The sequence below is a fragment of the Lemur catta genome, chromosome 2 (assembly GCF_020740605.2).
Source record: "Lemur catta isolate mLemCat1 chromosome 2, mLemCat1.pri, whole genome shotgun sequence".
Lineage (NCBI taxonomy): Eukaryota > Metazoa > Chordata > Mammalia > Primates > Lemuridae > Lemur > Lemur catta.
In genome coordinates, this window is record NC_059129.1 from 19,124,973 (window position 1) to 19,151,242 (window position 26,270).

Consider the following 26,270-nt stretch of genomic DNA (forward strand, 5'->3'; position numbering starts at 1 on the left):
GGGTGGGGGCACGCCGTGGTCCTGGGGGCGCAGAGCAGGGGCAGCTGCGCGGGCAGGCCGAAGCTCCGCGAACTGTGGCTGTCGCCTGAGCCGCGGCGCTGGAAGTGCTGGCAGCCAAGTCTCCAGCTGCAGAGTCCCAGGGGCGGGCGGGGGCCGGCCCCTGACCGGCCGCCCCTCCTCGGGATGCGCCCCCAGAAGCCGCCCCGCCCGGTGACGCGACCCCGGCCCCTCCCACTGCGCGGCGCCCGCGGCCAGCAGCAGCCCCGTCATTGGCCAGGGAGTTTCAGGTCGCGCGCTCGGGATTGGTGAACGCCTGCATTGCTCCCGCCCCGGCTCGGGGCGCGGCGTGCGATTGGCTGGCGCAGGCAGCGCGTCCTCTTGGGCCTGGGCGGTACGGACGAGGCCTAGGGCGGCGGCGCGAGCAGGTGAGGGTAGGCAACCCGGCCGGGTCCGGTGGGGCGGGGGTCGCGGCAGGGGACGTTGGGGCCCGGGCTCGGGCGGGAACTGGGGCTGGGGGCGCCCGTCACGGCGGGCTGCGGGCTGGGCCGGCGGGGACGAGCGGAGCCGGGGTCCGCCTGGTCCGCCAACGGCCGCCGCCGCCCTCCGCCGTGGCCGCACTCTCGGGGGAAGAGCGTGCAGGGGTCGCTCTCGGGTCTCGGCCGCGGGGCCCTGGCTGGGCTCGGAATGCCGGGCGTCCCGGCCCCGCGCGTCCCGCCCCGGGGCGTCTTTGCCGCCCGAGTCCCGGGCGCGGTGCGCGGGCGGGTGTGAACCCCGCGCCGGGGGCGGGGCGGGCCCGGGGCACCTGCCAGGGCGGGGACAGCCCGGTCACTGCTGCTGTTGTGGTGCGTCCCCGCGCCCCGCGGCCCTGGGCGGTAAGACCCGGGCTCTGGGCCGGCCAAAGGGGTCTGCTCTCCCGGGGCGCTTCTTCGTCGGTTGGCCTTGGCTGTGTGATTCCGACTGAAAACTCCTAGTTTTGTCTTTTTACTCTGAGCAGTGCTGCTCTAATTCTAATCCTTGGCGTGAGATCCTTTGTACAATCTGCTTTTTCTTCCGCTTCCTTTGGGGCGCAGAAACGTGTTTTGATTCTCTTTTCGTCTGTTTTGTTGGATACTTCATAGTTCCTTTAATTCTGGAAACTCAGGATCGTTAGTTCTGGAGAATTTTCTCAAGTTATTTCTATAATAATTTCCTCTTCTTTGTTTACTTTTTTCTGCGTTTTGGAAATGCTGTTATTTGGGTATTGGACTTGTTGGGCTGGTTTTCTAATTTTCTTGTCTTTATTTGTCCCATTTTCCATTTTTGTTCCACTTTCTAGGAGCTCTCCTTAATCTTTTCTTCCAACTCATCTAGTTAGCATTTTAATTTGGCCATCATGTTTTAAATTTCCCAGAGCTCCTTTTTTTCTCCTCTCAAATTTATCAACATGTTCTGACTTCATATATGCAGTATCTTCTCGTTCTCCTGTTTTTATTTATTGTGCTAAAATACACATAAAATTAACCATTTTTACCATTTTAAACTGTAGAGTTCAGTGGTGTTGTATTAAGTATATTCACGGTGTTGTGCAACCATCACCACCTTCTAGTTCCAGAACTTTTTCATCACCCTAAACAGAAAGCTGGTACCCAGGGAGCAGTCAGTCCCACTCCTCCTCCTCCCCAGCCCCTGGCAACCACTACTCTGCTTTCTGTCTCTATGGATTTGCCTGTTCTGGATATTTCATATGAATAGAATCATACAATATGTAACCCTTTGTGTCTGGCTGCTTTTACTTAAGGTCCTGTCTTCAAGTGTTCATCCATGTTGTAGCATGTATCAGTATTTCATTCCTTTTTATGGTTAAATAACTTTCCATTGTATATAGATATACTATTTTGTTTATCCATTCGTCTGTTGATGGACATTTGGATTGTTTTCCACCTGTTGACTATTGTGAGTAATGCAGCTATAAATATTTGTGTATGGGTTTGAGCACTCATTTTCAATTCTTTGGATATATACCTAGGAATGGAGTTGCTGGATCCTATGCTAACTATTTTTAGCTTTTTGAGAAACTGCCAAACTATTTTTCACAGTGGCTGCACCAACAATGTGTGAGAGCTTCACTTTCTCCACATCCTTGCCAACACTTGTTATTTTCTTTTTTTTTTTTTAATTATGACTATCCTAGTGGGTGTGAAGCGGTATCTCATTTGGTTTTGATTTGCATTTCCTTCATGACATTGAACATCGTTTCATGTCCTTATTGGTCATTAGTATATCTTTGGAGAAATGTCTGTTCAGGTCCTTTTCTTGTTTTTAAGTTGTGTTGTCTTTTTCTTGAGTTGTAAGAGTTCTTTATATATTCTGGATACTAGACTCTCATTGGATGTATGATTTGCAAGTACTTTCTCCCATTCTTTGATTGTCTCTTTATTCTTGATAGTGTCCTTTGATGCACAAATTGATGAAGTCCAATTTACCTGTTTTTTTCTTTTGTTGCTCATGTTTTTGGTGTCATATCTAAGAATCCTTTACTGAATCCAAGGTCATGAGTATTTATCCCTATGTTTTAAGAGATTTATCATTTTAGCTCTTATATTTAGGCTTTTGATCCATTTTGAGTTCATTTTTGTGTATGGTATGAGGTAGCAATCTAACTTCATTATTTTCCATGTGGAAATCCAATTGTTCTAGCATCATTTGTTGAAGAGACTTTTTTTTGCTATTGAGTGGTCTTGACACCCTTGTCAAAGTCAGTTGACCATGGATGTATGGTCACATTCTGGACTCTCAGTTCTGTTGTCTGTATGTCAGTTCTTACGTTGTACCGTACTGTTGTGTAGTAAGTTTCAAAGTTGGGAAGTGCGAGTCCTCCAACTTTGTTCTTCAAGATTGTTTTTTGCTATTTGGGACACATTGCAGTTCTATAGGAATTTAAGGATAAGCTTTTCCATACCTGCAAAGAAGCCCCATTGGGATTTCGATAGAGATTATATTGAGGCCGGGCACGGTGGCTCACACCTGTAATCCTAGCACTCTGAGAAGCTGAGGCGGGAGGATTGCTCCAGGTCAGGAGTTTGAGACCAGCCTGAGCAAGAGCGAGACCCTGTCTCTAGTAAAAATAGAAAGGAATTAGCTGGACAACCAAAAATACATAGAAAATATTAGCTAGGCATGATGGCGCATGCCTGTAGTCCCAGCTACTCAGGAGGCTGAGGCAGGAGGATCACTTGAGCCCAGGAGTTTGAGGTTGCTGTGAGCTAGGCTGATGCCACGGCACTCACTCTAGCTAGGGCAACAAAGCGAGACTCTGTCTTAAAAAAAAAAAAAAGAGATTATATTGAATCTGTACATCATTTGGGGAGTATGCCCATCTTAATAGTATTGTCTTTATGTCCATGAACGTGGAATGTTTTTCCATTTATGTAGGTCTTTAATTTCTTCCAACAGTGTTTTGCCATTTTCAGTGTATAAGTCTTGTACTTCTTTGATTAAATGTACTCCTAAGTTTTTTTTTTGATGTTATTGTAAAAGGAATTATTTTTTTAATTTCACTTTCAGGTTGTTCATTGCCAGTGTATAAAAACGCAACTGATTTTTGTGTGTTGATCTTGTATCTTGCAACTTTGCTGAATTTGTTTATTCTAACAGTTTTTTTGGTGGATTCTTTAGGATTTTCTATATATGAGATCAGTCATCTGAGAATAAAGGTAGTTGTACTTCTTCCTTTCCAATTTGTATGCCCTTTCCCCCCTTTTTTCTTGGCTAATTGCTCTGGCTAGGACTTCCAGTGCAGTGTTGAATAGCAATGATGAAAGTGGGCATCCTTGTCTTGTTCCTGCTCTTAGGGGAAAGCTTTCAGTCTTTCACCTTTGAATATGGTGTTAGCTGTAGGTTTTTCATAGATGCCCGTCATCGTGTGGAGGAAGTTCCCTTCTTTTCCTAGTTTGTTGAGTGTTTGCATCATGAAAGGTGTTGGGGTTTACCAGATGCTTTTTCTGCACCAGTTGAGATGATCATGTGGTATTACCTAACTGCTGCTTAAGCAAACTTTCAGTATTCAATTCCTCCTGTATCTTGGTTCTATCTTACACCTTTACTTCCAAATGTAAACAGGTGCCACTAATTCTTGAGCCTTTTGAGGGTTCCATGATGAAAATTAGATTGTGTCTCAGCGTTCCCATTGCAAGTTTACAATTCACATTTTTCTGGCCTTAGTCAGTTTTCATTCTTCTGTCTAGCTTCCAGAAGTTCTTTGCTATTCTCTTCTCTCCCTTTCTTTTTGCTCTCATTAATATATGGCTTTAAAAAGTAACCCCCTTTCAAAGGGTGCCTGCAAGAGAGTGGAAGCTAACATCTATGTTCAATACATAATTTTTAACTGGAAATTCTTGAGTGCCCTATTTTTGAAGAATGCTGGTATTTAATGGAGTGTGTTGTCAGGTCACAGCCATTGTTTCTGATCCTGAATTTACTATAATCAAATGGTCTCCTGAACAGTCCACTTTATAGCGTTTCCAGATTCTGAAAGTAAAGCCAATGTAAATTGGCTTTAAATTAATAGTAAATGCCATGTAGTGTTTTAGGAGGGGTGGTGACAGAGTGACACCATCCTTCCGCATCCTAATGCTTCACAGTGAACCAGAGTCCAGGGAATTGTAGTGTGCCTCATAAAGCCCCCGGGTGATTCAGCCCAAGTGGTCCTGAACAAATCAGAGGGTGTTCATCTGGGCTCATAAGGGAGGCTGGAAACAGGACGGTCTCAGCTGTGGAGCACCGTGACGTTGGACTCAACTTGTGGCTGCAAATGCTCCGTGGGTAGTTGTGCCGTTGCTGCCTGCTGGAGGGTTGCATTATCACTTGGTTGGTTGAAAACGTGCTCTAGTTTCCTTCTTCCTCTTGCTTCCTAAATTTGGAAATAATCGCTATTTTGGACCACTTACCTCCCATGGTATTCGGATAGAGGAGACTAGACCTGCTGGGTCTGTGTTGGAAACATCCACTGGGCCAAAATAAACTTGGAGGTGACAGATGGAAAACAGAGAACATGATGTTGCCGCTTATTTTGTATTATTTATTATTGTCAGATATTACAATTGGCTCTACTTTATTAAGCAACTTGTATAATTCTTCAGTTGGTCTTACAGTTTAAATTGTATCTGTAATTAAGCGTGCTTGTTAGGTTGGCGCTTTTGTTTTCATCTAGTTGAATAGGTGAGTGGCTGTCGGTTGTAAATTTTTGTTCAGGCAGTGAGATCTGTGTGACAGGCATTTTTTGACATTTGTGCAGAATTAAACTGCCAGTGACAGACAAGTAGGGTGGAAGTGATCACATCCAGATGTTTGGTTCCGTGGTTCCCACCGGGGAGGGAGAGGCTCCCTGGGGCATGTGTAGTTTGAAAACAGAGCAGCCCTTTTTCTGGTTGCTTTGTTCTTAGTCATTCTGTTTATTTTATTTTGATCTTAAATTAACAATATTGGAAGATGTAAGCTGTAACTGGAATATGAAAAACAGATCAAGTTATGTGTTCTTTACTTGCTATTATGTTTATGCTATGAACCTCTTCCAAACTGGAAAACGCTCACCTTTAGCCTGACACTTCATGTGGGAAAGACAGAGCCTCTTAAAGGCTGACTTGGGAACAGTGTGGACGTCTGTCAGAGCATTAAAGAGTGACGTGGGAGCGGTGTGGACGTCTGTCACAGCACCAGTCACAGCTGGGAGTGAGACAGCCAACACTCCTGTTCTGCTACGTGAATCAATGTAAGAAAGCTTATTCTACTAGGCGAAGGAACAAAGAGGGCCCAAGTGCACATGACCCGTATGGCTTTTCATAAAAAATTCTTGTAGCACTTTCGGCATGATTTTTCTGGGGTGTAGTTGGACATGGAGCAAAAAGTGATGGGGCTGCAGGAATGTGCAGCTCGGTGGCAGCTGAGGCAAGGTGCCGGACAGCGACACTCCTGCTGTTCAGGCACATGCAGAGCTGTTTGTTCTGCAAGTGAGGGTTAGGTCTGTAGGTGACCACGACAGCGCAGTTGCTGCCCTCAGAGTTCAAGGTCCAGCTGGAGAGAAGGAGTCATTAATACATAATTACCACGGTTTGTGTTAAGTGATGGTGGGGGGGTGGGCACCACTGGCACTAACTAGGGTGGGGTGGGGGTGGGTCTGAGAGAGCTTCCTGGAGGTGGCGTCTCGGCTGAAAGCTAAAGATGAGGAGAAGTTGGCCAGGCAGAGTTTGGGGTATAACTAGACCAAGGGGATGGAGAAGGGGGTCAGGAAATATAGAGGGCACCCCAGACAAGAGGACGTGTGCCACAAGGAAAGCAGAGGGGGCCTCCTGCAGCCAAGGGTGATCCTGAGGGGGCTGTGGGAGGTGGGGGCATTTAGACAAGGGCCACCTGTGTTCAGGGAGCCAAAGCAGGAGTCGGAGGGAGTGAGAGGGTCATTCAGGTCCTGTTGCTGAGGATGGGCTTGCAGGGGCAAGACTGGAGCTGGGGAGAGCCAGGGCCTGCAGGAGCCAGCAAGAGATGGCATGTGGGGGCAGGCAGGGGTGGAGCAGGCCAGGGTGACTTGATCATGTGAATCAGAGTGGAAATGCTCGGCAGGAAATAAAGCCAAGTGCTTGTCTCCCTGTGTACAAACTTGAGTTACAGATGGATGAATAAATTATAAATGGTTTGAAATGTAAAAGCCAAAGCAGCAAGAGCAGTAGGATCCATGGCAGCCGGTTCGTGTATTCAGGGTTCAGAGAAGGACCAGACACTGTGCGGTGAAATCACCTAGGCCACGTGCACGACAGGTTGTTCCCGGCATGTATGGGATGTGTAAGGTTAATATCCTTGTGTGTGTGGTCCTATAAAACGGTGAGAAAAAGGCAGATTCCCCTCATAGGGTAAGAAATACAGCTAGAGGGACACACAAAGATGTTTCCAGTCATTGATAGCTAGGGAAATGCAAATTAAAGCCTGTCACAGTGCCCCTGGGGATCTAGCACTGTGTAGGAGTGCTCTTGGGCGTGGCCACCTGCACAGCCTCGTGTTTTGAGGGCGGCTGGCTGTAGACAGGTTCTTTCCAGTAGAAATAACGTGGGCAGCCTTCTAATTGTACTGGTTGTGAGCAAATTTAGCGCGCTCTAGGTCTGGGGCACATACAGTGAAACAAATTATTTGATGTTTCTGTGTTCCAAGCTAAACAACTTGACTCTGGGCTTCTGTTGAAACGGTGTGATTGTCACTGTAAGAGGCATCCGGGTTTTGATGAAGAAGATCTGGAGCCTTTATCATTGGGAGACGTCCCTGAGATACTCAGTCTTCTCGTGGGGATGGTTTTTCTTAGCATACAGAGCTGTTTTCCTGATGTAAACAAACCCATCCAGCCTGTACCTCTCCCTGCTGTTTCTCTTTCCAAAAAAAGTAGAGATAAGAGACTGGGAAGGCTGAGAGGGGCAAAAGGAGAGGATGGAGAGAAGTGGCCAAAGGGCAAGACAGAAGTAGGTGTCAATGTTGGAGAGCAGGACAGGGTGACTACACTTAATACAAACGTATTGCACGTAGGCAATGGACACCCTAAGTACCCTGAGTTGAGCGCTGCGCGTTATATACACATAACAAGATTTCACATGCACCCCATAGATTGGTACAAATAAAAAAAATGTCAAAGAACATTGATTGCATCTTGGCCGGAAATTCTCCTGGCACACACCTGCTTCTGACAGCATGCGCTGGGAGGAGCGCTGAGCAGGCCCTGTGTATTGACCTACTCGACCCCCAGCAGGCGTCCTCCAGGCAAGCGCAGGGGCGGGGAGGCTCTGCCACCACTGCTGTTCTGCAGTCAGGGAGCACCTCTTGCTCCCAGGTTCTCACAGCTAACTTAGTGGAAGAGCTTGAATTGAACCCAAGAGGTCCGGCCACCCTGCACCACATCCAAGTGAAGATGAAATTTGTTTCTTTCTGAAAATAATATTTATTGGGTTAATTTTTAAAATTATAAAACCAATACCTACTCTTTCAAAAAAATTTTAAGCAATGCAGTAGGGGCTAAATAAGAAGTAGAAGTCCCTTTCCCCAGAATTTACCATCAAATTTAGTGTATCGTTTTTCTAGAAGTTTTAAAAAACATATATTCATGTGTGTATGTATGTGTATATATAAAACACATAGCATTCTGTAAAGCCCTTTTAAATATTTTTAGGCTATAGTCCTTTATTTCTGGTTTGCTGTATTGAAGTTCGTAAATCATCAGTTTTTCATAAACTAACATTGTTTTGCTCCCTCAGGGTGGAATTAGTGACACAGTGCCACTCCTGTATGTCGCGTTGTAGACGTGATCTCACTGAGCTTGGTCTTCGGACAGCATTCATTTCTAACTCAATTGCTGATATTTTTAAATCTGTAGGTAAAATAACTAATGTTTTTATTAGTCTCCACATCATTTAGTTTTAACAGGATTAAGATCTAAGCACAATAATTATTTTAAGATTTAGTAGTGATTTTTAAAGGAGCACCTCAGAATTTTAGTTTTAAAAGAAATAATTCTTTACAATGGATGTAAAGATTGAACCGCCTGATAGTGGCCTAGTTGCCCTTTGAAAACCAAGCGCTGGAGTGATTAAGGATTAGAGAGGGTGGAGTTAGAACAAGCGTCTGTGTGGTTGTGTGTGTGTGTGTATGTGTGTGTGTGCACGCATGCACGCACATGCACGCATGCACATTCGAGTGTGGGTGTGCGTTGTGTCTCTCTGAAGGTCCCTGAGGGAAGGGTCAGGTTAAGCCCAGCCGGGTAGAGCCAGCGTCCACCCCTCGCAGGCCCCTGGGAGGCAGGGCGGCTGTGGGGTGGAGCAGGAGCCTGGGTTGCAGCTCAGAGCTCCCCAGGGCTCCCCAGGGCGTGGGGCTTGTGGCGGGTGGCGCTTCCTGGAGAGCTACCGGGGAGGGGCCTGTGTGTCCCTCCCTTGGATCAGTGACAGACTCATGTTGATGTTTTCTGAGGAGAAGCTAGATGTGAGTCACAGGTTCTGTTGTCTCCTGAGGTGTGTGCTTTGCTAGTGTTGCTGGGTCTTCACCTGCCCGTCCTGCGGGAGCCATCTGCCCAGCCCCAGGGGCTTCCTCCCACAGTCACTGCCGCGGCACCTGAGCTGGCCAGCCTGGGAGCCACCTCTCTGAGGCCCAGCTCCCATCTCTGCGTCCTGCACAATGCTGGGTACCAGTTGGCCCATGTCCTTCCTGCAGTCCAGCGCACGCATGAGGAACATGGCTTCAGCAGGCTCCCACCAGGGCAGCTCTAGGGGCAGGGCAGCCAGGCAGGGCCTGGGCAGGCAGGGGAGCAGAGCCTGGCAAAGGCCTCTCCTCGTAGCACATCTGCGCGCAGTGCTGACTTAAGAATCTCTCCAAGTGTGTCTGATGCCGTCGAAAACATTTCCAGTCCATTTTTTCACTTACTGTTTTCACTGCTGTTCAGATTATTAATCAGGTCTCCCTGAGTCTCTTAGACTGGGACCGACCCAAGCAGCCTCCCCTGCTGGGCATGATACAAAGAAGAAGGCTCTCATGTTACATTTTGGGCTTTAATTAGTAGCAGTGTCGTTTTTAAAATGCTAAGCACTTAGTTTAGTCATCCATAGACCTGTGTCACAACAGCATTTTTGCTGTTAGGTTGACTTGCTGTGTTTTTTATTTAGGGCAGGGGTGAGTGAGTATTCCATCTCAGGGATTGCTAAACCAAAAGGGAAAACAATGTTTTAAAAAATTTAAAACATAGGCCATATACTTTATTCTACAAGATAATCGTAGTGAACATCAGAGTGTGTTCTCTGTCAGGCGCTGCTTTGCAGGCAGGATTTCATTTATTCCTTTCTTTGACTTTGTTTTAGCCTACAGTTTTATTAAATACCCAGTTTGTAGAGGACCTAAAGGTTAAACTTAAAATGTCATGGTCTGTTAAGGGAGGAAGAGGAGAGAGGGAAGGCATGAGACAGGAGGAGGAGGGCCGGGTTGGGGAGGAGTCAGGCACACACTAGTGCTGGGAGTGATCTCGTCCTATCACCCAGCCCTGCCACTCGTGTAGGTAGCCAAGGTGGTGCTGAGCACCCTGCCTTCAGACCCTGGGTCCAGTTGTCACAGCCTCTGGCCCTGCCTCCTTCCGAGGTTCTACTTTGCACATGTTTGGCCTTTTGCACCTGTCGGGGCTGAGAAGTAATGGCCAGAACGTTCCTGGACCTGTCTGGGATCCGATAAGGCTGGGGCCGAGTCAGGTGGGCTAAGGGGCTGTTTCCTCGTTTTGAGGTATGAAGAAATGGAATGACGGGCTCTGCACACAGTTTTATACTTCGCTGCGTTTCACTGGAGAACATAAACTTAAAATTCACGTGCTTATGAAAGCAAAATCGGGATGATGGAGAAAGATTAAGGGTCTATAATCTCATACTTTCTGCTTCCCACCTCCGCTGCAGCTGCTGCTGACCTGTGAGTGTGACATCCTTTCCTCACTGCCCCCTTTCTTGCTTTCCTGTCCTCGGGCCTGGCTGCCCTGCCCTGTCCTGAATTAGCCCATGTCCACCCTAGAGGTGAGAGCAGTGGTAGGTGTCACACTGCTCCTGAGCCCAGCCCTGGGTGGTTGCTGAGTAAGTTGTCGCTGAACAGGAGCCCTGTCAGAACCCATTGTTACATAGCAGCTGGGGCTCTGCTCCTCAGTGACAGTGTAAGCCAGGCCCTGCCCAGGTCACCAGCCAAGCCCGAGGGTGCCCTCAAGGAGCCTAGACAGCCCGTAGGTAGAGGGCTGGAGGCCAAGGGGCGGCTACTCTGTGTGTGTGGCCCGGTCTGCATTTAGGTGTTGTAATTAGGGTCCAGTAGACAAGAGAGAGGTCAAGGCCGTTGAACAGGTATCAAACATTACGTGGATTATATAGTCAATTTTATTTGCAAAAAGACATTGAAGTGTAAATTAATACAAAGCTAAATAATAATGAATTGTAATTGTAAATATGTGTTCTGGGTAGAGTCTGTGGGCTAGGTGTCTCTGAAAAGAACTGAAGAGTTTTGAAATTATTATTTTTTTAATACAAGTGTTTTGTGCTATTTGTTGAAATTAATAGGAGCCGTAGAATTGTTATGTATAAATGGTGTTCTTTACTTCTTTGGGTGCTTGATTTTTTTTTGAGACAGGGTCTCGCTCCGTTGCCCAGGCTGGAGTGCAGTGGTGTCATCACAGCTTGCTGCAACCTCAAACTCCTGGGCTCAGGCGATCTTCCTGCCTCAGCCTCCAGAGTAGCTGGGACTATAGGCACTACCATGCCTGGCTAATTTTTCTGTTTTTAGTAGAAACAGGATCTTACTCTTACTCAGGCTGGTCTCGAACTCCTGAGCTCAGGCCATCTTCCCGCCTCGGTCTCTCAGAGTGCTGGGATTACAGGCATGAGCCATTGTACCTGGCCTAATTTTCAAAAGACTATTTGGGCTATTTCAAAGAAAGTGTTATGAATCAATGTACTGTTGGCTTAGTTTATAGAGGTCAGTCATTTATACATGCATTTTTTATCCAGGATGTTCTTTATTTTTAGTTTTATCTTCCTTATATTTTTCAACAACAGATTATGATTAACGTAACTACTAAAAGGATTTTTTTTAATTTGGAGTGTGTGTGTTTGAATATTTTTAGCCAGAGGAAAGTTTGAGTCATTCCAAAGAAATCTAGATGACAGTCTGAGAAACAGTATGCTCAATACTTTATAATTTGTTAAAAATCTATGTTTACTTGTGGGGGAAAAAGTGTAAACAATGTGTTGATTTTATTATCCGTCCTGCAGTTTGTTTTTGACTCTGAGGTGCTACTGATAGTTGTTGTCTGGGAGAGTGCAGTGCTGCTTTCTGACTGTGGAACAAGAATCAGCTCTATTTTAGTTAATAATAATTTATTTCAGAAGACTAAGAACATTTTGACACCTTCAAGAATTTAAAAATACATTTTGAAAAGGGTTCTGAGCTGCTTTCAATATTTCTTTGAGAGTGCCCCAGCTTTCATAATTATAAGTAGTCTAGGGTTTCGCCTTGTTGCATTTTCATGGATTTGTTATGTTAGGCGCTGAATGTAGCAGAAGTGTTCCTGGACTTGGAACCATGAAAAACCTGTCTCATTTGTCTGAAAAAAAATTCAAGAACACTACTGCTGGCTTTTTCGTTAGTTTTGACTGTGACATTTAGTCTTACGTGTGTAACACAGGTTGACTCAAGTAGGTAACACAGGTTGACTCAAGCAGGTGGGACTCGTGTGTATTTTCTAGCCCTGTTAAACACTGTGCATTGCCTTTTTCTCCACCTTCTGCAGTATGACCTGAGGTCGTGAACATGGACTTTTCTCGGCTCCACATGTACTCCCCTCCGCAGTGTGTGCCGGAGAACTCTGGCTACACGTACGCGCTCAGGTGAGTGTGCGCCCACGCGGCGGCCTGTCGTCGCTGAGCCTGCTTACTGCCTGAAAGTGAAAGAGTCTATCAGCTTTGTTTTGTTACGGCTTTACTAACCTGCGAAGTGACGTGGACCTTGTGCGGTTGCTGAAAGCTGTGCATTTCTTAACCTGTTTGTTCTGGTGCCTTGGTGCTGAGTCACAGCGAGTGGCATGCTGTTTTAGACCCCACCCGAGTGGTTGTGATCTTGAGGATAAATCTTTGTGGTTATGGCCAGTGATCTGGATTAATGGCTTGGTATTTTAAAGTTAACACAAATAACGATAACAACCTTTTTGGAAGGAGGCATCATGCAATAATTTTGACTGAGCCTGAGGTTTCAAGAGGTGTCTCTTGATGCTCAGATGCTCAGCTTTTTGTTTTTATCCATCTTCTGATTTCTGAACCTTGAAGTTTGAGTCTTAAAAGTTGCTGACCTGCCCTGGACATTTCTAGTTTATCAAGCAGAAAGGGAGATTGAATTGGAACTTACATATTAGAAAATGATAGGTTTGTGCCCAAGGAAGGTGCGGGTTGGGCGGGTTCGGGTGTTTGCAGCTCACCAGGAAAATGCTCGTGTGGTGTTTTCAGTGGCTTATTTTCTAAGGGGTGAAAACGTAATTGAAACCTTAAGAAAATTAGAAGATATTTTAAGAAATATACTTTTTAATAGTATTAGTCAAATCTCACATTTGATGATTGAGTTTTTAGTCACAATTCTAGGTCACACTTTCCATAGCAACACACTCTGTTTTTGTTAAGAGTCTTGCAAGGTTTTAGAGCAAAATGGGTGGCCAGCTCAGGTAAAATTACTCTTTCCTCTGTGTAGTGGAGCATAAAACAGTGATTGTTGACAATTTAGTTTTAGCTTTTCTGACTTATTTTAAATATAATTTTTAAAATGCCTATGTCTGTTCTCTACCTTGGGAGAGCAACGCTTAATGTCAGTGACAGTCACAGCCCCCCCCTCTGTTCTACTTGTGGGCAGACCCATGGCAGGTGGAGTGAGGAACGACAGAGGGAGGCCAGGGAGGGCTGGACAGGTGTGTGAGCTGTGTGGGGAGCTGGACTTTGTTGAGGGGGAGTGGGGACCAGTGAAGGGTTTCGACAGAAGGAGGTTTGTGAGGAGGCCACTACAAGGCAGAGGGTATCGGGGCCTGTCCAGGACACAGTTGAAGCAGGGAGGGGAGGCCCAGTGGTGGCCTGGACTGTGGCAGGGTTTTGCTGACGGACAGGTGCGGGCCAGGCTGGGGCAGCTGGGGGAGCAGAGGAGGAGAGGGTGGAGAACACCTGGCCAGTCCACAGGAGGAGACCTGAGCTGAGGCCCAGAGCCAGTCATCAGTACGTAGCAGCTGACCCTGCGAGTGAACGAAAGGGCCACTGGGCGGGGGGCCAGAGAGCTGACTGGGGAGGGCCCTCCGTGGTGCAAGGGGGGTGTACACCCACGGCGGGGAGCTGGAGGTGGTGCCTCAGGGGGGCCAGGCCTGGGGCTGGCTTCTTGGGTTCCTCCTGGTGTCCTCACGCAGTACAGCCCCACCTGGCCTTCCTTCCTCTTTCCGCAGCCTCCTCAAATCCCGGCCTCTTCCCCGCAGCCCGCAGGTGGGGCGGCCACATCCAAACTGCACCCCTTCTACCACAGGGACTCGTTCCCTGCGTTCCTGGTGACCACTCAGTGTCCAGCACAGTGCTGTCTTAGTTGTTAGAAATTTTGATAAACACATAAAGGACCTTCCAACATCCTGGCCAGTTTATTTAATTAAATTTGTTTTTCTCTTTTTGAAAAATGTCAAACCAGGTACAAATTGAGACAGTGACAGCCCCATTTGCCTGTCACTGGCTCCAGCTCCGTCCCCTCTCCACTGGATTATTTCGAAGCAGCTCTCTAAAAGACAATGATGTTTTTAAGATAACTAACCAAACTACCAGTGTCACACCGTAACAAGCCCAGTAATTTAAAAGGCTCCTTCATGTGTCATATTCACTCAGTGTTCCAATTTCTCAAATCCTTGAATTTTTTTTTCACAATCAATTTGTTGTAATCAACCCAAACAGGCTCCTCATGTTGTATTTGGTTGATTTCCCTCTTATGTCTTAATCTGTGTTTCTGGTAAACTTGGTAGTTAGATCTAGAAATTTGGTTACTTTTCTGTTTATTTCTTTATGAGCACAACTCCACGACAGAGGGTATCAGGGGAATGCAGCTCCCTGTCACCTCTTTGGGAGGCCCACGGTGTTGGGCTGCCTGTGCTTTGGGAGACCTGGGGTTGGTCAGTGTTGTCAGCTTGAGCCCCCTGTGACGAAATCCCGATCCACTGATGGTCACGGCCGTGGTCTTCATGCTCAGAGGAGGACTCGTTCCCTGCCTGCTCAGGTCAGGGGCTGGAGACATGAGTGCTCGACTGTCCCCTTCTGGTGGGGGTGGGCGTTACCACAGGAAAGAAAGGCATGGAGGTGGCCACGTGGTGTCAGCCTGGAAGCCAGAGAAGAGAGGATTTCGAGAAGGAGTGGGTGCTTGTCCGTGGGGCCGGGTGTTGCTGGAAGGTTCAGGAAGGCAAGGACAGGTCCCACTGCAAATCAGCTGCATGGAAGCCGGGGAGCTGACAGGCAGCTTGAAGGCCTCGAGGGCGCGGAGGCCGGATGCAGCGGCTCGAAGGGCTGGCAAGGAGACTGCATTTTGACCAGCTTGCTTGGAGGGAGCTGGACGGGGCTTTGAGCAAAAGCTGTCTGTCTATTTTTTACCGTGGGCAAGCTGCGGGCATGTCTAGTGCTGGTGGTAGGAGCAGCAGAGAGAAACTGGAGGTGGGGAGAGAGGAGGCAGTGACAGAAGAGGAGAGTCTTTGTCCAGAGTGCACGGGTGTGGCTCTGGGGCGCCTCTTCCATTGGAGCAGGACAGAGGTGTGGCAGTCAGGGCTCCCGAGAGAAACAGAACCAGCAGAATGTGTGCGTGCGTGTGTGCGTGTGTGTGTGTGCGTGGAGAGAGACTAGTGAAGAGAAATTAGCTCGTATAATTTTGGAGGCTGCCGAGTCCCAGGATCTGCAGGGTGAGTTGGCAAGCTGGAGGTGCAGCAGAGCCAATGGTATAAGTTCCAGTCCAAGCCTGAAGGCCTGAGACCTCGACTCAGGCCCTAGCAAGAGCTGACGGTTCAGTTTGAGTTTGAAGGTAGGAAATTGCCAATGTTCTGGCTGAGGCCCGACAGGCAGGAGGGCTCCTTCTTCCTCGAGGGAGGGGAGCCTTTAATGACCCCTGTGCAGGCCTTCCGCTGGCGGGCTGGCAGTCTGCTTTCTCAGTGTCTTGACTTAAATGTTACTCTCACGCAGAAACACCCTCCCAGACACACTCAGAATAATGTCTGACCCAGTGTCTGGGCACCCCGAGGCCTAGACAAATTGACACGTACTGTTAACTACCACAAAGGGTAAAGGGAGCGTGAAGGCGGGTCACCTCACCTGATGTGAGTTCTCCGACGGCATCTGGTTTTCTTGGGAAGAAGGAAATGGGGCCTTGTAGACAGATGGGCGGTGGAGGGAGGGAGATGGGGAAGTCGGACGTGTGAGGAGGGCGGAGAGAGTCGGAGCCGCTGCTGAGGACCCGGCACAGGAACCCGCACCCAGGAGCAGGAGGCAGCGCGGATGGTGGGGTTGCAGAAGAGCGTGCCACCCGCCTGGTGGGACACTCTCGAGCTTACAGCAGTGTAGACCTGTGCAGAGAGCATTTGGGTCAGTCCTGACCCTAGCAGGGTTAGAGCCAGGCTGCTGGCTGAAACCACAGTAGCGGAAGAACCGAAATGATGGGTGAACAGTAGCCAGAGGTTTGAGTTTAGCGCTTGAAAGGCCAGTGTTGCATTCAGATTTGCAACATTCTGAACCACGGGGTTTGACCCGACTCCTGGAGTGTGACTTGCTCTTCCCGCACACCCTTCCTGGTGACCATGAGCCACTCTTAGGACAGCACAGCTGAGTCAGCGTTGGCAGAATGTCACCTGTGTGCTTTTTGTCGGGGCAGAATGCCATGCTCCCATGATTTATTGCTGCCTGGTGTCTATATTTATTTCTGGTTTTCAATTGTATGTTTTTTTCAGTCTGTTAAAAAGTACATCTAAATAACAAAAATTCTAGAAAGCACAGTGTGTAACTAATGAGAGAAATAAACTAAAATCTCACACTCTGAGGATGAGCTCCCTGAGTCATCCTCAGGGCCTTTGTCCTCTCCCCTTTCTATACCCTGGTTGTGTCGCTGATTCTAATCCTGGATGGCAACCTCCGCTTTAAATTGTGTGTCCCCTCCGAACATGACAGAAAAATCGAGTAAGTGCTTCCATACTACACCTTGATGGGGTTGTGTTGCCTCTCAGGTCAGTGAGGGTCAGTGCCGCGTCCTCCTGTTTCTAGTGGACATTGGAGCCCTCCTGCGGGGGCTCTGGTCACACTTGTCCATGGAAACCACATCACAGATGGCTGGGCGCAGCCTGGGCCTGCGAGTGCGGGTGACTTGTGATGTCCTGAGCTGCAGAAGTGCAGACTCACGGGCGCTGGAGTCAGGAGGAGCTGTGAGCGCATCGACGTGGCGACGTGGTGGACAAGCAGCCGAGACTCGGGATGTGCCTGAGTTGGCTACCTGCTTTCTGTAGGACAAGGACTAGAAATTCGGGTCTTTGGACTCAGAGCCCTGGCCTTGCTGGTCCCTCATCTCCTCTCCTCCCTCCACCCCTCGGTAGACACTGCTGCATTACCTTGATCAGAAGCCCAGTGCCGTCCAGCTCAGAGTCAAGTGCCCTTAGGACCATGTGACCAGCACGAGAGGAGCCTTTCAGATCTGTTACATGCTTTCACATGTCTGCACGTAGAGAACACAGGTTTTAGTTTACAGTTTGTTTTAGCATGAATGGGATGACACTGGAGTACTTTCTTTTCCATGTAACAGTGTGGCTTAGAGGTCTTTGTGTGACAGTATATATGAGTCTTCTGTTTTTCTCATGGCCTCACAGCATCATGTCATGTAGGTGGACCCTGTGGGTGGACATTCCCCAGGCTCTTGCCACTAGGAACAGCAAGACATTCTTCTACACGGCTTCCTTCCCAGCCTCTTTCTCGCCAAACGAGCAAGTGTGTATAATGCCCTCTGGATGGAAAGGCATTCCAGGTTTGTGCTGGAAAGCCGGCATCCCACGAGACCTGAAACCCAGGCGGTTAGATGAAGAGGATCAGAGTTGGTGCATACCTATCTGACAGATTCTGATTTGAAATGACATGATTTTCTTGAACTAACTGGAGTCAAGATTGCATAAAATATTCTTCCAGAAGAAAACTAACAATGTTTTAGATCATTCTGAAATTAGGTCTAGCTTAGTGTCCATACTAAGGATTCAGCGTTTGCTTGTGCCTTTTCTCTCCTGTCGCCACCTCAGCCCGAGTTAAGGAGAGCCTCTGTATTGAACTGTATGACACACTAAATGCACACGACAACCTGAAGCAGTTGGTGTTAACTTACTGTTGGTTTGACTGAACATAATTTCCTGGTGTCTTGGATCATTTGTGATGAATATATTTCTGAAAACATTTGTGTAACGTAAAATGTAATGCAAAAATGCTTTTAAGCAGATTTACTTTACTCAGACACTGCTGGTTACTGTTGATATCCAGATCCTTGGCCCGGCCTGGCCTGCTGAGTGGGAGTGGCTTGTCATGCCTCCCAGGTGTCCCACAGCATGTCTGCCTCACCAGGGACAGACTCCCCAGCAGGACCTGAGGCTTCTGCAGCCAGGGGGCTTCTGCTCTCCTCCTCCTTGGCTGTCCCCCAGCTGTCACCGTGCCTGCCGCCTGCCTCGTTTGCCCTCTCACGTCAGGGAAACGCTCAGCTCTCATCTCCAAACCACTCTCTGCCTGTGCGTCTCCCCAGGGCAGAATCCATCGTGCCTCTTCTCTCACGGTGCTTTGTGCCGCCCAGGTCACTGTAGTCTGCAGTGAAAGCAGGGCCGCCTGGACTGGGTGGCTGGGGACATGTGACACCCGCCCAGCAAAGAATGGGATAGGTGCTCAGTATGTGTTTTCTGATTTGGAAAAACTTGTTAGTCACACACAAGAGTACATCTTTTCATTTAATTATGTTAGTTTAGTAATGTAATTAAGTGGGAGGTGTTGGCAGTGGCTTTTCTTTGTCACAGACTCAAAGTGCTTCTGAGTTGGTCCTTAGCGCTGATGTTCAGCCACCGGCTCTCCCTTCGCTGCTCACTGGGATTCACCCAGCGATGTGCTGGCGTATTGGATTAAATTTCATGTTGTGGTCACTATCTTATTAACTGCTTTGTCAGCCATAGTGTGTACTAGTACATGTACTCTGACTTTTAATATTGTTGACATAATTGCCTGTAGGTGGGGATTCTTAGGGATTTATCGTGTCCTGAAGCAGTTCTTCTTGGGGTAGGTTCTAGATTTCCATCCCCAGGCACCTGGGGAGGCTGTTGTTGAACAGCTGCACGTGAAGTCAGAGTGGTCGGAGCAGGTGTAAGGTATAAGGTGTTGGCTGGCTCATGTGCCATCTTTCTCTTGCTTTATGGTAACGTTGTCACACAATAATAGTTGCTCTTTAAAATTCATAATAGATTATACTTCCTGTTTATGATTTTTTCATTTTGTTTGAAAACTGGGGCTCTAAGCATTATTTATCTCTGACAAGCTTTTTCCTTCTAGTTCAAGTTATTCTTCTGATGCTCTGGATTTTGAGACTGAACACAAACTGGACCCTGTGTTTGATTCTCCGAGGATGTCCCGCCGTAGTCTGCGCCTGGTCACGACGGCACACCCCCCATGGGATGGCCAGGCCATGGGAGCTCACTCTTGCACCAGCAGCGCTGGCTCCCTCAAGGATGGAGTGGCCAGGTGAGTGCCACTTAGCTTTGTCTTTGTGTGACTTCTGGTACCTGATAAAACTACATGACAACCTTTTTCTGGTGTGTAGAACCATGCTCACTCTCCTGAACTGAAGGATGTGTGTGTGTATGTGCATGTACACACACGCAGATCCACCGCAATGGCCTTGCTACAGATGGAGACTGAAACTCACTGTGGAACAGTTTAGAGCTTTGTCATTCTTGTGCTGGGACTGAGCTTCCACTGTTGGGGAAGGAGGGCATCCTAGAAGGTCACCACAGGGTGTGTTGGATGACCTCTGCATCGCTCATGAGTTAAGTCTGTTTATGAGAATCTGTGTTCACTGACACACACATGTGAAGTCTAGGTGTTAGCCTGCATTTGTGATGCTGAGCTGTCCTGTGCCTGTCACCACTTCTTCACGGGAAGGAGCACAGTCTGCAAGGTCTTCATCCATGTAGCAAGTGCGTGACCAGGACAGCCTCAGTTATGCTGCTTGCGTAAGAGTGACGCGTGTGTGATCTCTCTCAAGGATGAGACGGCAGCCGGGGCAAGTGGGTGGTGGGATTGCTGAGGTTGAGTGGTGCTGTGCAAGGATTTGTCGTGGCACCTCCCCCCAGGTGTTCTCGCAGTACCACGGTCGCCAGAGCAGTTTTATCCAGAGCAGTGTCCAGAGCCCAGACTGCCCGCTGGGAGACTCATGGGTTCATGGTGGCCCCTGAGAACCAGTTGATTGCGGTGCACAGCTCCATGTCCGCAGATCGGTTATGCTGGGGTGACGCAGAAGCCTGGGTTCTCTGTCACCTGCTGATACTGAGACCCGGTGTTGCTGCTCTGTGCTTGTGTGGGCAGGTTTTCCACTGTTGTGTGTTACTGCTGCCTTCTCCCACCACCGGTTCCCTTGGAGCAGGGAGGTCTCCTTCCATTGACCTGCGTGTCCTACTACCTACTTGATGGGGAATGTTTGTAAGACATTCATATTTGAGGGCGTTATTTTATTATTTGTGGTAAATAGAATGCAGAAATCGTTTTAGATGACTACCTATTTTTGCTGTACTTAACACAGTTCCATATTTACCGTGACTAAAAAAATAGCATGGGATATTTATGTGTATACAGTTACTTGTTTAGAAAAGAAGGGGAGTTAAATTTATAAATCATAGTTTTTTATTTTTAGGATTTATGCATTCATTTATTTAGAGACAGGGTCTTGCTCTACCACCTAGGCTGGAGTGCAGTGGCATGATCATAGCTCCCTGTAATCTCAATTTCCTAGGTTCAAGGGATCCTCCTGCCTCAGTCTCCCGAGTAGCTGGGACTATAGGTGTGCACCACCACACCTGGCTCATTTATTTTAAATATTGTGTAGAGACAGGGTCTCACGATGTTGCCCAGGCTGGTCTTGAACTCCTGGTTTCAAGCGATCCTCCTGCCTCAGCCTCCCAAAGTGCTAGGATTACAGGTGTGAACCACCATGCCTGGCCCATTTTTGTTTTTAGATAAAACCATTTTTGGGTCATGGGGCCCAAAATAATCTGAAAATTATTTCGTGTTTACCATTTTAGAGGGAGTTCTTGAACTCCAGCTTAAAAATTCCTTTTTTAAATTAATAGATGATTCATTGCAACAGAAAAGGCATAAGAAAATGGTTTGCTTTAAAATGCTATGTTTACTGTCAAAGACTTTGTGTTGGTAAATCTAATCATTTTGTGTTTACTAGGAAAAGCCTATAAACTTTTTTCTTTTCTTTCTTTCTTTCTTTTTTTTTTAGAACAGTAAAACAACGCAGAAGTGCAAGCAAAGTGGCTTTTAATGTCAACCATGTGTCCAGGCAGGTCACATCCTCAGGTGCCAGCCAGGGCGGCTCTAAGAGTCTGCAGGGTGCTGTGTCTCTGCGGCCTCCTGTGCTGGACGAGTCTCTGATTCGTGAGCAGACCAAAGTGGACCATTTCTGGGGTGAGTTACTGGGAGACGCAGGTCTTGTCGGCTGCAGTTTGGTTAGGGAGAAGGAGCTTGTGGCCAGGGTGTTTGCTGGTTCCTGGCTGGGGCAGGGAGGAGCAGCACTGAGGTTCCGGGCTTGCCTTCAGACCCAGCGGGCAGTGCCCTGGGTGCTGTCCACCTGCTGCTCACCTGGTCGTGCTAGTGTGTGAGCACTTGCATGGCTTGAAAGATTAAGCAACCAGGTAGTCATCTGATAGGTCTGTTTTCCCAAATGCATTCCTTTTGTAGGATGTTTACACAAAGGCAATGTAAAAATTTACCAGTGTGTTTCCAGCAAGCTCTAAGCAACAAGGCAGCCTTTGGAGAGCACTCCAGCAAGGAGGAGTCGCTGAGACACGCCGTAGCCGAGCACATGCTGGCTCAGGGCAGAGGCCATGGGATTCCCATCCTCGCTGTTGAAATGTGTGACGTCACCACGCTGTGCAGAGGGAGGGAGCACTCCCGTGAGGAATGCACAGCGCCTTGTGTTTGGTTTATGTTCTGGTTGTCCCTTTGAGACAGAGGATGCAGATTAGTTCCAGAGATGTTGTGTGCGAATTGTGGGAGGCACTGGTGTGCGTGCTGGTTGCTTTGCTCAGCTGGTGAGAGTAGTTACCAGGCAGTGAGACGCACGTGCCGCTGATAGCGGGGTTTCCGCCTCGCTGAGTGGAGCGCTGAGCGCGGGCTTCTGTCTGTCCATCCAGTCCCCTCATGCTCCTACTCGCCTCTTCAGGTCAGGTCGTGTGTGTTGGCACGTGCACGTGTTTTCTCCAAAGATATACTTTCGCCTCGAATCACAGGATAGTGTCTGCATTTATCTGGAGAAATTTCCATTAACTCTGGGCATCTCAGGAAATAAATCTTGACCAGTGCCGTAATGCTGACTTACTAGCAATTGTAATTAACCTTCACATTTTGTTTTTGGTGGGTTTTGTTCCGTTTTGATAAGTCGAGCTTAACAGCAAAAATACGTGTGTGGTTTTTTTAGGTCTTGACGATGATGGTGATCTTAAAGGTAATTATTTTAGTCCTTTTTCTCCCCCGCACTTTTCAAAATAGAAGTTTCAGTTAGGTATCTGCAGATTGTGATAAACAGGTTCTGTCTACTTTTTGAAAACTTTAGGTGGAAATAAAGCTGCCATTCAGGGAAATGGTGACCTAGCAGCAGGAGCCGCCGGACGCAATGGCTACATCTGCAGCGACTGTAGCATGCTCTCCGAGCGCAGGGACGCGCTCACGGCACACTCCACTGCCCACGGGCTGACGTCAAGGATTTACTCTAGGGATAGGGATCAAAAACGTAAGTTTCACTGTTTTTAAAAGTTAGGAGAAGATTTACTGTCCAGATATTTCCTTTTCTTTTTATAAACCTGATTTTATAAGGCTTGGTGTCTGCACTATTTCTGTTACAGCCTTGACCCCAAAGTTATCCTTTAAAAGACTGAGAAATTAGCTTTGTCCTGCTCATCTTCTTTCAGCTTACATTTTATGTGCTTAGTATGTTTGTACCTAGAAGTACTTGAAATTCTATCAGTGTAGACTAGGTAAGCAAAAGAAAATTCCTACTTACATGAAACTCTAAAACTGTGTGGCCGCTTTCAGATGGCGTTCTTTTACTTCTATAAAACAGCACAGATGTTCACATGACTTAAGGAATAGCTTTATGGTGACACTTTGACCTGTACATTAAAAATATTTTCTGTGGTCATTGGCATTGTGACTATAGTGACAGCAGCCCTCAGAGAACGTTTGGGCTTGGGAAGGACACAGAGGCCTGGTTCTGTCTTGGAGGGCAGTAGTCGTTGCAGGGACCCCGAGTGGGCAGGCTTGCCTGGCATGCTGTGGAGGTGGGCTTCAGCGTCCTGGCTCCACTCGCTGGACCATGGAGGTGCTAGAGAGGGCCAGGGAGGAGTGTGGCTGTCGGGACTGCCAAGGCCTCCTCCTAGGCCCACAGGCGAGAGCAGAGCCACAGACCCCTTTGCAGGGTCCAGGTGTGGCTGTGACATCCCTGGAAGCTTGGGGCTGTCACACCTTTTGTGACTGCCTGACCCATGATCACTCTGACCTGCAGCAGGAAGAGGCGGGGGGGGGGGGGCATGATGTGGTGCGTGTGCTGCCCGCTGCCCAGGTCCTCAGTGCCTTGTCTGTTGAGGCCACATCCTAGGGTGCGTGGACATGCGGGAAGCTTGAGAAGAGCGGGCTGTGTCTGTCTCACCACTGTGTTCCCACCTGCACCTGGGTCGGGGCGCTTGGCCCATGGTTTCAAATGACTGGACATAATGAAGGGTAACTAGGATAAGAATTTAGTCCTTATTTTTTTATTTGTAGTATCTTATGTTCATTTTTACTGTCTTATCCTTGTGGCCAAAGCTTCTGGGTGTGTCTGTGACAGTGTTATTGGCACTGTTAGCATTAAGACCACAGAGTAAGAAAGTATGAAAGGGGAAGGGAGAGGCAGCAGAACCGGAGTGGTGGTGTCTCCTTTGTTACACCCGCGGACTGTCTGCTTGGGCCCCTCAATGTCGACCAGTGTCTCCAGGCGCTTGCTCTGGGCCAGCCGCTCTGCACTGGTTATCGCAGCAGCCCCATTCTGTGGTCGAGCGACAAGGTTGAGCTGGCTTAGGGCACTTGCTGGTGAGTGAGAGAGCAAGGCATTTCACTCCAGGTGCCTTCACGCTGCCCTGCTCCTGGGGGTTCTTAGCGCTTCATGAGCACTGCAGGGCCAGTGCAGAGCTGAGTACAGGGCCTAACTTACCTATGTCGCATGCAGGTTCTGTGTGGTCAGGGTTTATTGAGGCTGCTTTTTGAAGCATGCTGTTGACAGGTTGAACATGACATTTTTCGTAGAGTAGAAGCATGTTCCATAGACTGTAACCTGGCAGAATAATGATGTCCACAGATGGTTCAGTATCTATGGAAACATTTGCTGTTTTCCTGAGGCTCCTTAATCGTAGTAAATGTGTCTCTGTATAACCAGCCACTCTTGGACGATGCCAGGGGAGGTGGACCCAAGCTTAGCCATGCAGTCGGGTGTATCTTCAGATAGAAAAGTAGTGGTGTGGTTTTGGTAGTAGCCTCCTGAAATTCATTGCACAGAAAACAAGTTGCATCTTTTTTGCTTTGGGCTGCTTCTCTTAACACCTGCCTTGCTGTCTTAGACTATAACAGTGACTTGTGGAGCTAACACTGATTTATTACCTTGTAAAAAAATTCTATTCCTAAAATGTGTTCATCAAAGAACATTTGAAAATCACAGAGATGTTCAGAGAAGAAAATAAAAATCACCTCTAACCTACCACCCAGAGATAACCATGCTTTATGCATTAGGTCTGGCCTTCCAGGGATACCCTGTTACGTAGTTGGGATCATATTGCATGAATTGTTGTACATAACTGTATTTACTTAAAACATTTGTGGCCTTTCTTGAGCAAAAATTAATTTTCTCTCCACATTTTATTTTTGCTTTTACAAGTATCCTTACTGTAATTCTCATTGTAATAATCTCTAAATAGTACACATAAAGTAAGTCCTTCCCCACCCAGTCCAGTCCCCTTCTAGAGGGAACTGCTGTGACAGACATGGCTCAGTGTGACTGTGTCTGCTTATTTTTAATGAGGTAAAATTCAAATAACATAAAACCATTTTAAAGTGTACAGTTCAAGCTTGGGAGTGCTAGTGTGTGTGCCTGTAATCTCAGCTACTCAGGAGGCTGAGGAAGGGACAATTGCTTGAGCCCAAGGAGTTCTAGACTAGCCTGGACAACATAGTGAGACCCTGTCTCAAAAAAAAAGTAATTAAAAAATGTACACTTCAGTGGCATCTAGTATACTCACAGTGTTGTACAGCCATCACCTGAATTCTTTTATATACTTACAGAACTATGTAGTTTTTGTCTTTCCTTAAATGCTATCATAGTGTGCATGTGTGTGTGTGTGTGTGTGTGTGTATAGTTTTACAAGGTTTTTCATTTTACGAGTTAATAGAGATTAGCTTCATTCTTTTTTTATTTTGTATTTATTTTTTTTTTAGAGACAAGATCTCGCTCTGTCACTTTTTTTTTTTTTAATGTTTTTTAGAGTCAAGGTCTGACTCTGTCACCCAGGCTGGAGTGCAGTGGCACGAGATCACAGCTCACTGCAGCTTCCAAACTCCTGGGCTCAAGTGATCCTTCTGCCTCAGCCTCCCATGTAGCTGGGACTATAGGTGTGCACCACCATGCTCAGCTATTTTTAAAATTTTTTTGTAGAGATGGCATCTCGCTATGTTGCCCAGGCTGGTCTCAAACGCCTAAACTCAAATGATCCTCCCGCCTTGGCCTCCCAAAGTGCGTGAGCCACTGTGCCCGGCCACGTTACCTCCTAATAAGACTGTTCTGCTATTTTTACTATCCTCTATATAAAGTTCATGCTGAGGTGTAAAACTAAGTTGGCCCTGGGCTAAGCACCCCAGGTTTATGTTTTTTCAGTGTAGGATTCCAATTCACAAATAGCCTTTTGACTATTCCTTTGAAAATAATAAAGCTCTAAATTTATTTCTTTAAAATCATTTCAACTGAGACTTCACCAGTTCAAGGTAGCTACATGCCCTACGTGTACCCTAGCACTGTCGTGCTCGGCAGGGACCGCAGGGAAGAGCTGGGTCAGAAGCACTTCCTGGGGCAGACGCCAGGGCTGCTGGACCTGACGGCATACCTGCAAGCCTGCTTCTCTCTGCTCCATGAAGAAACTTTTTTTTTTTTTTTTTGAGAATAAAAATTTTGAGCAACTATGACTTGTAGAATATCACGCCACACATTGACATTAACAGAAAGAGTATCAGGGATCACATCGCGTCTCCCGAAGCTACAGGCACAACTAGAAAGTAGCCGAGGACAGCATGGTGTTCTCCTGTAGATGTCCCCTAAGTGGTCAGTTCCGATGGTGTCTGCTGCTCCCAGCTAAGGTGCCGCAGACGTCCTGAGAGTGCTCTGGAGCTCCTGTTAGCCCTTTTCAAATTAGTGGGTCA

At 47.6% G+C, this 26,270-nt stretch overlaps 1 protein-coding gene across 14 annotated transcripts in view; it reads left to right on the forward strand.

Moving 5' to 3' along the window:
- Positions 1-372: 372 nt before the first annotated feature.
- The window catches only part of SUN1 (Sad1 and UNC84 domain containing 1), a 54,338-nt gene continuing 28,440 nt past the window's right edge, over positions 373-26,270 (forward strand). For 4 of the 14 annotated variants that reach the window (XM_045542924.1, XM_045542925.1, XM_045542922.1 and 1 more), the window contains exons 1-6: positions 5,631-5,746; positions 12,302-12,398; positions 19,107-19,295; positions 21,058-21,242; positions 22,255-22,281; positions 22,390-22,566. In XM_045542924.1, the coding sequence (XP_045398880.1) occupies positions 12,322-12,398; positions 19,107-19,295; positions 21,058-21,242; positions 22,255-22,281; positions 22,390-22,566 (655 nt within the window). In that variant the 5' untranslated portion in view covers positions 5,631-5,746; positions 12,302-12,321. Of the gene's footprint in view, positions 426-5,628; positions 5,747-12,301; positions 12,399-19,106; positions 19,296-21,057; positions 21,243-22,254; positions 22,282-22,389; positions 22,567-26,270 lie in introns of those variants that run through there. The other 10 variants (XM_045542920.1, XM_045542921.1, XM_045542919.1 and 7 more) reach the window with 6 other exon arrangements.